The 14,319-nt window shown below is 41.0% G+C and overlaps 2 protein-coding genes across 4 annotated transcripts in view; one reads left to right on the top strand and one right to left on the bottom strand.

The window, feature by feature from the left end:
- Positions 1–14,319, top strand: part of MRPL30 (mitochondrial ribosomal protein L30) — a 72,041-nt gene that overhangs the window by 31,367 nt on the left and 26,355 nt on the right. The window lies entirely within an intron of this gene.
- Positions 4,905–14,314, bottom strand: MITD1 (microtubule interacting and trafficking domain containing 1). Of its 3 annotated transcripts, none has more exons than XM_073239883.1 (7): positions 14,138–14,314; positions 9,014–9,115; positions 7,160–7,296; positions 6,996–7,079; positions 6,190–6,305; positions 5,228–5,288; positions 4,906–5,131 (listed from the first exon to the last, which is right to left on the bottom strand). In XM_073239883.1, the coding sequence occupies exons 1-7, from the start codon at positions 14,286–14,288 to the stop codon at positions 5,036–5,038; spliced, it is 747 nt and encodes a 248-aa protein (XP_073095984.1). In that variant the 5' UTR covers positions 14,289–14,314; the 3' UTR covers positions 4,906–5,035. The 3 variants fall into 3 exon arrangements, with proteins under 3 accessions (XP_073095986.1, XP_073095984.1, XP_073095985.1); XM_073239884.1 differs by having other exon boundaries at positions 5,028–5,149; XM_073239885.1 differs by lacking the exon at positions 6,996–7,079 and having other exon boundaries at positions 4,905–5,131.

Below are 14,319 nucleotides of genomic sequence, written 5' to 3'. Positions count from 1 at the left end.
ATTTTATCAGGGATTCTGTGTTTCTTCCTTTGTGTTAGATGTCTCTGCTATACTTTCTAGTCTAAAGAAGGTGTGCTATGGTGCCCAGAAGCTCAAGACTTTTACTCTCTAGTGCCTGGTTCTATTTTGCAGTGGCCCCCAGCTGTTGATGTGCCATGGGCAGGGCCACCTTTCTGTCTGGCTTCTGTAGTGGTCTAAGTCTGGATTGGTAGTTTGAGTTGCTGCCTTTGGGATTAACTCAGGAATCTCTGTTGAGCTCACTGTGCATGGGGCTGCCCTCTGCCTGGCCTGCAGCAATGACAAGGCTGCAGGGTTAATGGGGTGGGTGGACTGATGTACCACAGCCAAACAGGCAGCACCAGCTTTGGACACCTGCAGGGAGGAAGGAGCTCTTGGGGCTGGCTCTTCCAGGCCCCTCCCCAGTTGGACTGAAATGGAGCTAAGCAAGCTGGGAAAGTCTTTTGCCTGCCAGGCAGCAAAGTCTGATGCTGCTGCTGGGCCAAGTGGGTGGTCTGTTGGCAGCAGGCACAGGGAGGAGCCTCAGGGCTGCATTGCCAGCAAGGGGGATGGAGCATCTGGAGCTCCCAAGAGTTCCCAATCTGCTGGGCCGAGGAAGTACTGAGGAGGTATCCTCCACCTGCCCTTTCTCCTGAGGAGAGTTCTGTCCAACCCTTGTCACCTCCAGTACTCCTCACACTGCTGGCAAGTCTTTCAAACTGCTGCCTCTGCTTCAGGTCTCAGGACTGGTGGAGAGTGCCTGTCTTCCATATTTACTGGAGTCTCAGCCACCTACCCCTGGTGTCCAGCCCCCAAAATCACTAGAATCCAATGTAATGTGGGCTTGTGCTCTCGGAGCAGATCTACAGGACCAGGTGTACAGAGTTCTCAGGCTCCTACCCCCATCCAGCTCTGTTCATCTCTCTCCTGCCTGTGGGCTGGGGTGGGGGAAGGGTTTGGGTTCCCCTCCATCTTGGCTTTGCCACTTCACCCTTTTCTTTGTGGTCCTCTCTTCTTCCTCAGGTGTAGAGGGTCTATTCTGCAATCTTCAGGTCATTTTCCGGTCTAGTTGCATTTGCTGTATTTTCCTCTTTTATGTGTTTTGGGAGGAGGTTTCTGTCTTGCCTTCCTATTCCACCATGTTTAATCGTTCATCTCTGAGTCCTCTTTATAAACTGTTACTCTGGTGTGCAGCTGTGGAGATCTACTCATCTAGCTCAAGACAAGCCTCTTAAGTTACCTTGCTTATTAAAACTCCCACTACCAATCTAGAGTGGCCTGCCTTTTTCTTGAGTTATCTCCTTGCCCTCCCTATATGGAGGCAATTTGAATTTCACCCAGGGAACTCCTGAAGTTTCAAACCAACAATTAGCCAGAGACCAAAGGAATGGGCCTTGGGAAAGAGGCATCCCCAGGGGAAATCCCAGGGTGGCCATCAGTCTCTGTGGGAAGAGATGGCTGGTAAGTTAGATGCTTGTAGACCACTTCATGAGTATGGGGACACCTGGAAAATGCATTTGTCTGAGGAACTGTGCAGAGCGCACTGCAGCAGAGAAGGGACATGTGTGGGCTGGCTTCTACTGTGGGCAGTTTGGCTGGCCAGCAATGTTCAACTATAGGCTGAAGCTCAAGTTAAGAGAGTTGGAAGATCTGAGGTTAGAGGACATGCATGTCCACTGCTCTACTAGCTTAGGGGTGGCAGAGAAGTGGGAGGGCAGGATAAGCATGCTGTTTTGCAAAACTAGGAGGGTGAAACCTGCCTCAAATTAAGGTCCAAGTGCTGTGACAACCTGATGATTGGGACACTAAGAGGTGGAATCCCTGGGAAAGTGAGGAGAGAGGAGTTGTGGTGATTGGCAGTGAAATAAAGGACAAAATGCCCCAGGCTATCCAGCCCCTAATACAATGGAAAACACAGCACAGCAGCAACCCCAGCCAGTGGGGCTGCCCCAACTGAGGAAACATGATGAGGGAATATACTCTCACCAAGCTTATTGATACAGCTGCCCAGTGCCACGAGGCCAGGGAAAGTTTGCAGGCATTGTTAGTGCAGCTATGGGAATCCAGGAGCAATGACATTTCCCTGGCCAGGAAGGAGGCGGCGAAAGTGAGCGATATCATCACATACCCACACACCCTGCCCACCAGCATGGCCCTTGGGGGCTTCAAAGTACTCCTTTATATTCTATCCTGCAGGGAGGTGAGGCGTATCTACCTGGACATGTAAAACCCTATATATCTATAGAGGACTGTGTCACTGCACCCCAGCTGACTTTAACTTCGGGACAAAGGATGGGCCACACACCCATGAAACAAACAAACTGAAATAGGTTTATTGGGTGAACTTAGATATAGGGAGTCCAGCAGCAGCCAACTGGATGAAGCCTCCACTACTGGGGTCTACGTGCAGCAAGCTTTTACTGTGTAGCAACTAACCTAGCAACTATCAGGGCCCCTCTCCTCCTGGCATGAGCAGTGCCTCAAGGAGATAAAGGCCTGCCACCTGCATGTTCTTTATTACCAAGAACATGGCCCAGGTTGGCCATTTTCAGAATCTCTGATCTTGGCCTGCCAAACAACATGTTCTGTTACATTTTTGGCCTGGTGGGAATACAGGAGGATAGAAACTATGTATTTTCAAGGTAATGAAGAACTGGGGTACTCAGGGTGTGCCTGCATCTGTCATCCAGTGCTACCATACAAGGAGGTACAACAAATTCTCATGGAGTTGACAATGGACCAGGCCCTTTGAAGGCCCTGATCAAACCATATTCACTGAAGGAATGAAAGTGAAGTCTGCCTCTAGTACCTGTATGGGACACTAATATCCATGATGAGCCCAGTTGTGAAAAGAATATTTATGTTGGGCAGTCCATTGCTGATGTGTGGGAAACTGACAAATCCCAGAACAGGAATGGACTATGGGAAAGACCTAAGACAGAAGACTCTAAAAGCCATGTCTATCCCCATCAACTGTTATGGGTCCAGTAAAAGTAACCTGGAAGCAAACGTGGTTTGACCTCATTGCTTCCAGGACCCCACCTGAAAAGACAGACCAGTAACCTCACCCTGTGTTGGTCAGCCTGTGGAAAGCCATAACCCTGAACTGCAGTTCAGACCTGCCCCTACCACCTGAGGCCCCACCTGCTTCAGTGGAGGACTCAGGGATAGCCCTCTTGGATGTGGGTGCCTCCCATGCCCCAGGTATAGGATGTGGGCCAAGATCACCTCCAGGCAAGGGCCACTGGTGGTAACTGGAGGCCCCAGGTTGAGCTCACTATTCCCCTCAGCTCACTGAGTCCCCTAGAAATAAACAAAAGGTGATGGCTGTGCTTGATACTGGAGATGAATGTACTCTAACACATGGTGACGCTCAAAAGTTTTCTGGCTCCCTCAGCACCAATTATGGTTGCAGAGGGCAGTTATAGTCAGCAAGGTCCCTTTGACCCTACAAATTGAGCATTCTACCCCCAAGAATATGAGATTTTCTCTAACACCAGAGAACATACTGGGCATTAACCTCCTACAAGGTCAAACTCTGCGAATTGGCATCAGTGAATTCCACCTCTGGGCTAAGAGTAATCAAACCAGTGCTGAGGGGAAACACCAACTGGGCACTGGCAAGTCTACCAACCCCACAGAGGGGTAGCTGTCAAACAGTATAAGTTCCTTGGGGAGTGGAAGGAGACAGGAGAAGCCACCTGATCAGCAGCTCCAAGTGGGACTGTACAGCCTGCCCATCGTGCTTTCAACAGCCCAGTATGGCTGGTAAAAAAACACTGATGGTTCATGATGGATTAGCAAGAATTAAGGTGGATGTTCCTTATCCAGGTGGCAATGCCCAATGTTGCCCCCATTGTAGACACCACGGCCATCGTCCTAGGAGTGTATCATGCTGTGCTAGACTTAGCAAATGCCTTTTTCCATAGAACCCTGGCCCGAGTCACAAGGTCAACTTGCCTTCCCACAGGAGAGGCAACAGTGGATCCAGTGCTTCCCCAAGGCCGCCTGCATAGCCCACCACATGGGGATGGAGGCTGAGACCTGTCCCTGTTCTCCTCTGCATCAAGAAAAGGGGCCCATTGCACTGATGGTGTCATGTTAACACATGAGGACTTGCCTCTGCTGCAGGATGCTGCAAACTGCTGACACACCTGTGAGGGGCAGGTCAGGCAGTGTGCCTGCAGGACACGCAAGGCCCAGGCAGTGCCAAGACGTTTCTGGGAGTCACGTGGTGGAGTTAGAAGCATGTTATCCCAAAAGTTATTATTGACAAGGTGCAGGCCTATCCAATCCCTAAGAACGTGAAAGAGGAGCCAGTTTTTTTTGCAGGAGTTTGGGAGGACTTTTATCCCACACCTGGCACAGTGCCTCTATCCCTTATACCTCCTGGCAAAGAGTGAGCACATGTGGGACTGGTCAGCTGGCATCAGGCTGGATGAGCTTCCCTAGAACAGTTGATTCTAAGGTACAAAGCTTTATAAACATGCCAGCCAAGGTTGACTATGCCACAGAATTCATCTGGGTAACTAAATGGGCTGATTTGCCTTTATGGAGTTAGGTAATTAGATAACTAAAGGTTGGTCAATGTCTGTCAAAGACACTCAGTTGTAACAAAATTAACATTGTACTTTTTTTTTTTTTTGGTTATTAAACCCACAAGCCCATCTATCTCTTAAGGAGTGCTCTAATCTATGATTTTTTTCCTTCTGGACTCTAAATTCCCAGGGGCAAGATTAACATCCAATTCATCTTCATCATATGTGTTCATTACTTGTTGATCTACTCTCCAATAGCCAAATAAAAGAAAAGCTGGAAACATGTTTAAATTAATTGTATGACTTGAAACACTGTAAATCTGAGTAGTGTATTTACATATGTCTTTAGGATGGGTCACACAACTGAACAACAGATCCATAAATTAGTAGAAATGTTAAAGTTTATTGTTAAATTTATACATTACAGGAATGAGCTATTCAAAGTAAAAAAAATACAGTATTTACTAAAAATAGAAATATATAATGTAAGCTACTACCCATCATATTTTTTTTGTGTGCTTATTATGAAAGATGTCCACTGTTGTTTCATGACATGGTCTTAAATCAAAATCACAATATCCAAGGGAAAAACGACTCTAAAAGAAGAAAATAAGCTTTTTAAACAAAGAACGAAAGCCATTTTGTTAAAATACAAAGAGTGCTACATACTTACTCATAAGACTATATCCTACCTGTGGTTTCTTAAAATAATCAAGTCCCCTTCCAATCTTAATCATCCATCCATTGTTGAACCTATTGAAATGAGTATAAGTATTATATTCCAGACATTTAAGTCAGACAGTTATCACAGGTGTGGTGTAACAGCAAAATTTACACCAACAAAGAAAATCATTTCCTCTAGGGACATGAACTGACCCAAACCTGGGATACTCATGAACTATACCTACAATGAAACAAAAGGTCCACAGAAACCACCAGTTGATTAGTTGATAAAGTGCTTAGCAACTAAATCAAACCTCACTCCTGAATTTTGGCTTGCTCATAAAACTTTCCTGTTCTGGCATCAATGTGTTCTCAGGCAGAGTGTGCGGTGTTTTAGGGGTCCTGCAACCTAGAGATAAGGGATGTAAGCAGGAAGAGCTCTGGGTCTTAACCTCTGCTTCAACCACAGCAGCTGCATTTTCATCTGTTTTGCATTTAGGTTGTGCTTACGTTTTCATTAAAACTAAGGGTCTTGTCACTATAAACAGGTGAAAGCCACTCTGTTCAACATGGGAATGCATCATTAATATAACTGCCTATACTGTTTCCTTACAGACACAGCACACTGTCATGCTGACTAGAATACTTAATACTCTATAAGAAGTAAAACTATATTAAATAAGTATTAATATCACCAGAAAAGGAAATTATCCCAATACCATAACACTATATGTAGCTGAATAGAAAAATACTTCCTCTTTTCACATGACATATAAAGCATAAATTTTATTCCATTAGGAAATATGAAACACACATACAGGACAAATAAGCCAGATTTTTTTTCTCAAAAGTGAAAAGATATACTAAAACTGAGATTTAAGATGTTAATTTTTAAGCTGAATATTTATATGCAATTATATAAAAGTTAACCCATTAAGAGAAAAAAATATTTTTCAAGTGCATAAAAATTAAAATATTACTGTATACTAACCGAATTTCTCGGTCATGTATTGAAGAAGAATATTCTAATTCCAATAGCACTCCATGCTTTCTGAGTGACTCTTTTATTTCTTCCAGGCCACTACATTGCTGCTTTTTCCCAATGCCCTGTTAATAGGAAAAATACATTTTTCTGCCTCACTTACTAATATTTTAAATTATTCCTAACCTATATAGTATCACAGATGAATTAAAATGCAAAGACTATATACTAGTTTCAATATCTGTTACCTCAAAGAAGCAACCAAGGAATATTAAGTACCTTAAGAGTGGAATTTTTAATAAAAATAATTGTTCTCTTCTAACATGAACATAACGCAATGCTGTTCTATCTCCTAAAAGGTATTTAGTGATGCTGTTTACTTATTCAGATGGGGCTGCTTTCTATTATTTAGAAGCATTCGTACTTAAGTCAAAATCAAGACAGAGATGCCCACCATCATGCTATGACCCACCCCCCAGAAAGCCAATGCAATAAATCAAGAAAAAGTGATAATGTGTAATAATTGGTAAAGAAGAGAAAAACTTTCAATAGTTCAGACAGTGTGATTGCCTCCTAGAACACTGGAGAGACTTAACTAACAATCTATTTGAGTAAGAGAGTTTAGCAAAGTGGCCAATTTCAAGGTACCACATACTTACATCAACTGTACTTTTCTCAAGGAGTTTTATGCCTATCATTAGATAATAACATTCTCATTTCCAAGACAATAGCTTTAGGTAAAGCACTATGTATAGGTTTTTCTTGTTTCAACTACATCTTGTAACTGAAAAGAATAAATGCTTTCAGATACCTACATCCAGAGAGGTGAGAAGATGAATCGTTTTTACTTTACATGATTTCTTAACAAGCATCTCACAAAATCGAAGAAAGTTATACAGCTGAAAGACATTAGGATGAGTTATTACCAACTCATACATTTCAAGTAACATTTCATCATACTTTAGTGCACTTCACCTACCTGATGAGTATGTCTAATATAAGGATCTTCTATCCAAACTTCTGTAACCCATTCATTAAGGTATTCTTGAAAAAGTGACTCATAACCAAAACCTGTTGCATTCTCTTCTATTTTAATCTGCTTGTGATATCTTCCATCTACAAAACACAAGCTTCAATACTAAACCAATAAACCAATGACCACTTTCTTTCTATAAACTTTATATATGTTTAATCAGGATCAGATAAAATTACTTTTTTTTAACTCACAACTCAGCATACTTTTCTGAATGCCTACAATATAGAAGGCACACTGCAAGATGCTACACATATAGAGTAAACAAGGCAAGCCATCCCACAAGGGATTTCTGCCTTTGTGGAGGCAAATGGGGAAGTCCAGAGATTTCTTGAGACAGATTCTTGAGTGAATCCTGTTAACTAGGCAGTTTATTTAAGACAGGACTTTATGTATAAAGATATCTGATACTCCTGTCACCATGAATAGAAATACAAGCTACAAAATTCAGTGGCTGTTTTGTCCTTCTCTTCAGTTAAGTCTTTTTTTTTTTGGTATCATTAATATACAATTACATGAGCAACATTATGGTTACTAGACTCCCGCCATTATCAAGTCCCCACCACATCCCCCCCATCAGTTAAGTCTTTTTATGTCCTGCAATTTAATAGCTAAGGTGAGTATTAAACACACAAATGCAGTATAATATGGAGTTTAGAAGTTTTTCTTAGAACTTGTAGAGTGTTTTAAGCAGAAACTTATAGTAATAACCCAAGCCAAACACTAGGATGCCACACGATCAGTAGGATAGTTTCACTGCTTTTGTGTTTATTCAAAATGAAAATGTATTGAATTAAGTTAGCAAAGACCTTTAAGGTTTTTTTTTTTAAATGTGACCCTTAATGGTAGTTCCTTGATATGGCAGCTGCACTTCTTTACTTTAAGAACCAGTAGTTTGTTCCTAGTATTTCCAGAAGTATGTTTAACAGCTATGCTTCAGTTGTCAAGCCAAGCTAACCACCAAAGTTAACTGTTTTCAAACTGCAGTGCGGATGGTACTATACTTCATCAGTGTTTTAGAAGGAAATTACATTGTAGATTTCTTGGGATGAAGGACACACTATTTAATTCCCATTAAACAGAACTCAGTGGGAGTATCCAGAATATGGGCTAGTACAGAATACCAGAAAGTGATGGGGAGAGGGGAGGGCAGTTGAGGGCTGGAGGTGCTGGTTTTTTAAGGGCAGCAGTTCCGTTGGCTCTGGAAAGCAACAGGAGTGTGCACTTTAGGCAAAGGGGGCAATGGCTATAAATACACATATATATGTGTATAAACTGGATGCTCCAAAGTAGAGAACTAATAAATAGGGAACTATACCTATGGCATCCCTAATCATTAGAAATACTTCCTGAAATGTTTTAATTCACAACAAAACCCCAAAGAATTCCAAGGGTTTCTTTAGCTATTTTAATGTTTTGGTAATTTTATAAGGGGAAATAAAAAAAATACAGGATTTACCTTCAGTATTTCTCTGTAGTATTACTTAAACTGAAGTCCACACATAAGCTTTATGAGCACCTGTGAATTCCTTAAAAATGGCATGCAAAGTCCTGCAGTATGTACAGCTCCAATCAGATTCCTAAGAGGGTATCTGACCCCTACCTTCCCCCATCCAAAAAAAGGTTAAGAACAGCTTATGTGTAGAGCAGCAGAAATGCAGAGTAAAAAATAAATCTCTAAGCCCCTAGGGATAAATGGTCCAGACCTCACAGTGCTCCAAAGGGCAGAGCCAGAAACACTGGTATAATGGGCTTTGTCACAACAGCTTATGGACACATTCTCTACAATAGTCTCTTTACCTTCTTTTTCTTGATCCAAGTATTTCTTTATGTTTTCTGCTCTATCCATGTAGCCAGAAATTTTTTTTCTGAGATTACATTTCATTGTATCATCGTTGGTACCTACAAATTAAAGAATATATCCTAAATTTCAAAACAGTTTTCTATTAAATAGAGGCATTATTTTCAGCTTCCTGTTCTCCATAAATATCCTATCCTTCAGTACGGTTTGCCCCAGTCCTAAAGTACACAAACAATAGGCTCAAATTTGGCTTGATCATACAAGACCTTCATTTTCACACTAAGCATCTCAAGCATCTTTATTTAGGAGTGGGGACTCTGACACCATGTCTCACTGCTGAGGACAGCAAATCTGGTGGGGAGACACAATGGCTTATTACATGGCAACCCTGAGTCTGAGCACTATTTTGTCCTCACCACCTACAATTTTGAAAGCATAATCGAGATAGCAAACAATACCTATCTTACTTCCACAAAACCAGCTTCTCCTCCAGACCTCCCCATTACAGTTTATATTCATTTTCCCACCACCCAAAAAATGTAAGGTATTTTTGACAACACATTATCAATAAAATCTTATCCCAAGTCCCCAAACCCAGTCACCAAATTACCTATGGTTCCTTCCTTCCTTTTGATATTTATATTTTCCATAAAGTTTCATTTTTAAACTGTTTTTTAAAACATTTCATTTTGAATTAATTTTATAATTATGGTAAAGTTGCACAAGTTGTACAGAATCTCTTCACCCACGTTCCCCTAATATTAATACATCACAAAACCATAGTACAATTATCAGAGTTATTAGGAAAAGAGCATTAATACACTATTAACTCATCTATAAACCTTATTTGTGCTTATCAATTTCCTCACTAAAGAGAGTTTGTTCAATTCTGCATAGCTTTAGTTGTTATGTCTCCTAAGCCTCCTCTAATCTATAATATCAGTCTCTGCTTTTCATGACCTTGACATGTAGGAAGAGTGGCCTGTTATTTTGTGGGATGCCTCTCATCTTGGGCTGATGTTTCCTCACAATTAGACTGGGGTTATGCATTTTTGACAAGAAAATCACACAAATGCTCAGCCTTCCTCTGTGGGTAAATGATGCTTTATCTGGTCACTGGTGATGTTCTCTTTGATCATTTGGTTCAGGTAGACTTCACAGATTTCTTCACTGCACAATCACTTCTTTCTCCTTATCTTGTGGGAAGATGTCCTGTTTCATATTTTTCCCTTAGTTTTAGCACTCTTTTCCCCCCTAGTTTTAGCATCTAGTGCTGGTCCTTCCCTGCCTGTGGTGTTTGTCAATGGCGATTTCCTACTTCCATCTTTCCTGTTCAATTTATTAACTAGAATTCTACTGTATGGAGAGCTACCCCTTCTCCCCACCTATGTATTATTAATGTGCATCAATATGGACTTGTGGATACTTATTACATTCCATGAGTTGTAATCTAATACTGTTATTATTTTCTTGTTCAAATTTATCAGCCTTGGCTTGAGAGCTCCTTCATGTTGACTCCTTTTTCAAAATGCCCCATCAATTTTTGAGCACTTATTATTTTTGGTGCAAAATGTTTTCAGCTCGTATTTTCCCTGCCCCAGCTCTGGAACCAATCATTTTTCCAAGGAGCCCTTGTTTCTTTTACTGGTGAATGGTATCAAGAAATAAAATTTGGGTTCTAAGTGTGCTCAATATTACCAGGGGTGTCCTGTCACTACTTCTAGACCCTTTCTGTCAACAAGGTATATGTAGGTTTATTAACACATACATCTGTATTTATTTCTGTGTCTATCCATCTGTATGTATATTAAAAACCATGGAGTTCACACTGGTAACTTTGATCCCACACAGGGTTCACTGTAGCCTTCCTTTCCTATTTGTAATTTTCATTACCCACAATAGATTTACTGTCTTGGTCAAGCCTAGTATAGACAAAGTTCCAGAATTCCTAACCCATGCCCCTGTAAGAGAAAAACTTACCAACTAAAATACAGCATTTGTATACTATTCATTTCATCTTTAACCTTACAGAATACAGTCAAAATACTATTTTTCAAAGATACTTCAGTCACCTATTTCCACTCTTATGTCTTTCCTCATCTTGTTACCCAGGTCCCACTTCCCCCATCTTTCTACCACCTTTCCCACCCACCTCACAAACCTCATTCATTTCTGGTTTCATCCGTGTGTTTCTTCTCAACAAATGAGTAGACATATGAATATATTTCTACATCTTCTTTTTTACAGGAAGGATAGCCTACTATATATATATTCTTTGTAGTTTTCATGTAAGAATATACGCTGGAAATCCCTCCACATCACTTCATAAAGAGCTGTTTCTTTTTTACAGCTGTATATACTCCATTGGGTAGACATACTGCAGTTTAAGCAACCACTTTCTTACCCAGGGGCATTTAGGTTGTTTCCAACATTTTATTGACACCAGTATGATTACTGGAATCTTTCCCTTTTAAGCTGTTCTACTGTCAAAATTCACTATCATTTAGATCTCTGGCAGAGTTTGGCACTGTAGACCCATTGTTCAAACACTGTGTCTCAGTTTTCCAGGTTTGAAATCTCACAGCCATCTTTGATTCCCATTGGAACCTCACTCCAACATCCAGTCATGTGGCAATACCATAATTCAACAGCCACACTGGCCACTCCTTTTCCACATACTGGTGTCACCCTACCCCCCACCAGTTCATTCAGGCCCTTATCACATTTTATCTTGATTCCTGCAGGAGCACCTTAATTGGTCTGCTTGACCTCAGTCTCTTCAAGTTAATGTCTCTCCTTCACTCCTGCCATATTCACTCACTTACTCAAGAAATACTTACTGAGAACATACTACATGCCAGCCATTGTTCTAAACACTGGGTTTACAGCAGTTAATAAAACACATACAGTTCTCCCCTGTCATTCAAGTGGGAGGAAAGTCAACAATAAAAATAAATAAATAAAAATAAACATGTTAGATTATGACAAGTACTGTTTAATAAAGCAAGGAAGCAGGATAAGGGTGTCTTGGATGGGGCTGTAATTTTACACCAAAGGTCAGGGAAATCCTCACAAAGAAGGTGATATTTGTGTAAAGACCTGAAAGAGAAGAGGGGTATGCTTTGTAAATATTTGGGAGAAAAGCATATTCCTAAAAGGGACAAGCCCTGAAATGTAACTTTAATTGCATCACACCTTTGTAAAAACTTTAGAGTTTCTCCTTGTCTATGGCAAGAGTTAAAATCTCTAGCAATCAAGGCCATCCACAGTGCACTCTAAGCCTCAATTTACCTTTAAACTGTACCTCTCACTCTTCCTCTCTAGATACATGATGAACCAAACAGAACCACTTATCTGGTAAAGCCACACAGACAGAACTTGAATACTCTTAGCTAAATTTCTGAACTTTTGAAATTCTGCTTATTCCTCCGAAGCAACTATCAAAAGCCATTTATACCTTCCCACCCCCAAATGACTTTTAATTGTTGAAACCCTCATTGTACTTGTCTTTCTCTCTCCCGGCACTTATTCCCTGTATTAGTTATCTGCACTTCTATCTTAACCTGTAAGATCATGTCACTGACTCTATAACCTCTACTGGATCAGTGAAGCATACTGAAGCAGAACTCCTGTGATTCTGTGCTTCAGATTTCTAGTGCAGCAGGATCTGAGCAGTGCTTCCTGGCCAACACTGTTCACCATCCGTCATTTGGGGAGTCAATATACCAGAGTTTGTAATGCCTTGGGTTCCAATCGTGACATAACTGGAAAGCAAACTACTTTTTTATGCTGTAAAATGAGGAAACATCTCCTACTTCACAAGAGAATTTTAAGGAGGAAACGAGATACTTTCAATGTACTACGCACATTTTTACTGTTATCATCATCATCATCAAATTGGCCCTGCCCACGGTAGTTTTATAGTTCCAAGAAAAGCACCGAACCTTGAAGAGCGCCCTCTGCTGTCTCAAAGCTTCTGTAACACTTAAATTATAAACTCAAGCCTAAAAGCACAGAGGGGTGATCTCAGACCAGACTAGGAGCTGCAGGGGATGGGGAGCAAGACCTGATTTTTATCTATTTCATGCCTGATTACCGGGTGTCTACTTTGTGCCACGGATTGTGCTGGGTGCTAAGGGTTATTTGAGTACTTGTCAGCATTGAGTAACTATGTAACAGAAAAAGTCTTAGTCCCTACCACAGTCCTGAGCATTTATCACACCCTATTTCCTTACACCCATTTCCTACAAAAAAACTTTTGTTTTACCACTACATGATTTTATTTGTTTACTTTTAATGAAAATGTTTAAAAACAAAAGTTTAATAGTGTAATAAACACCCTAATTGCCCATCACCTATAGATTTTAAAAATTGTTAGCATTTTACCACATCTGCTTCGCTTTTTCTTAAGTAAATTCAGTCTGCATCTCTACAAAATAAGGGCAGTTTTCGGAAAAAATCACACTGCCTAACAAATTAATTTAAATACTACCCATTCCATATTCAAACTTTCCAAATTGATCCAAAAAACGTCTACAGTTCATTCAAATCCAAGTCCTGTCAAGGCTTGTAAAGCTGACCCTTGAACAACACTGGTACAGGGCTAGTCATACGCAGGGGTTTTTTCAATGAACATGTTGGAAAATTGTTTTGGAGATTTGCGATAATGTGCAAAAAAACATTTTCTTTTTTGTAGCTTTGTAAGAGTATGGTATATATATTACAAAATATTTGTTAATCGACTGTTTATGTTATCCCTAAGGCTTCCACTCAACAGTAGGCTAGCAATAGGTAAGTTTTTGGGGAATCAAGTTTTCTGATTCTGATTGCATGGTATGTGCCCCTAAGGCCACCTACACGCCCCACCCATACCCTTTCTCCTTGTTTAAAGGTTAACTGTATATTATGTCTCTTACAAATCTGTAGTATCCCCTTTTTCTTGATGACATCAATCTGTTAAAGATATAAAAGAAAACAGTCCGCTTGTTCAGTAGAATATCCCACCTTCTGTATCTCACTGCTTCCACCTGGTGCACAGATTCATTTATAACTCTCACTCCGCCCCAGACACAGCGGAATACAGCTCCTTTTCCTCCAGCCTCCCTCCACGGTTTACTGCTCACCTTTCAGAACCTGCAAGAGCAGGTCAATACCCTCCTGGTAACACACCAGAGCCTGCTGGTACCGGGACTCCGAATCTAGTTCCACCGCCCTCTTTAACACAACGACTGCAGCAGGGCTCCCGAGACCAGGCACGCAATCAGACCTCGCCATAATTCCGGAAATCCCTTCCGCTTTCTCTGTA

This window comes from Manis javanica, chromosome 1 (assembly GCF_040802235.1).
Source record: "Manis javanica isolate MJ-LG chromosome 1, MJ_LKY, whole genome shotgun sequence".
Classification (NCBI taxonomy): Eukaryota; Metazoa; Chordata; class Mammalia; order Pholidota; family Manidae; genus Manis; species Manis javanica.
This window is presented reverse-complemented; position numbering and strand designations above follow the sequence as displayed.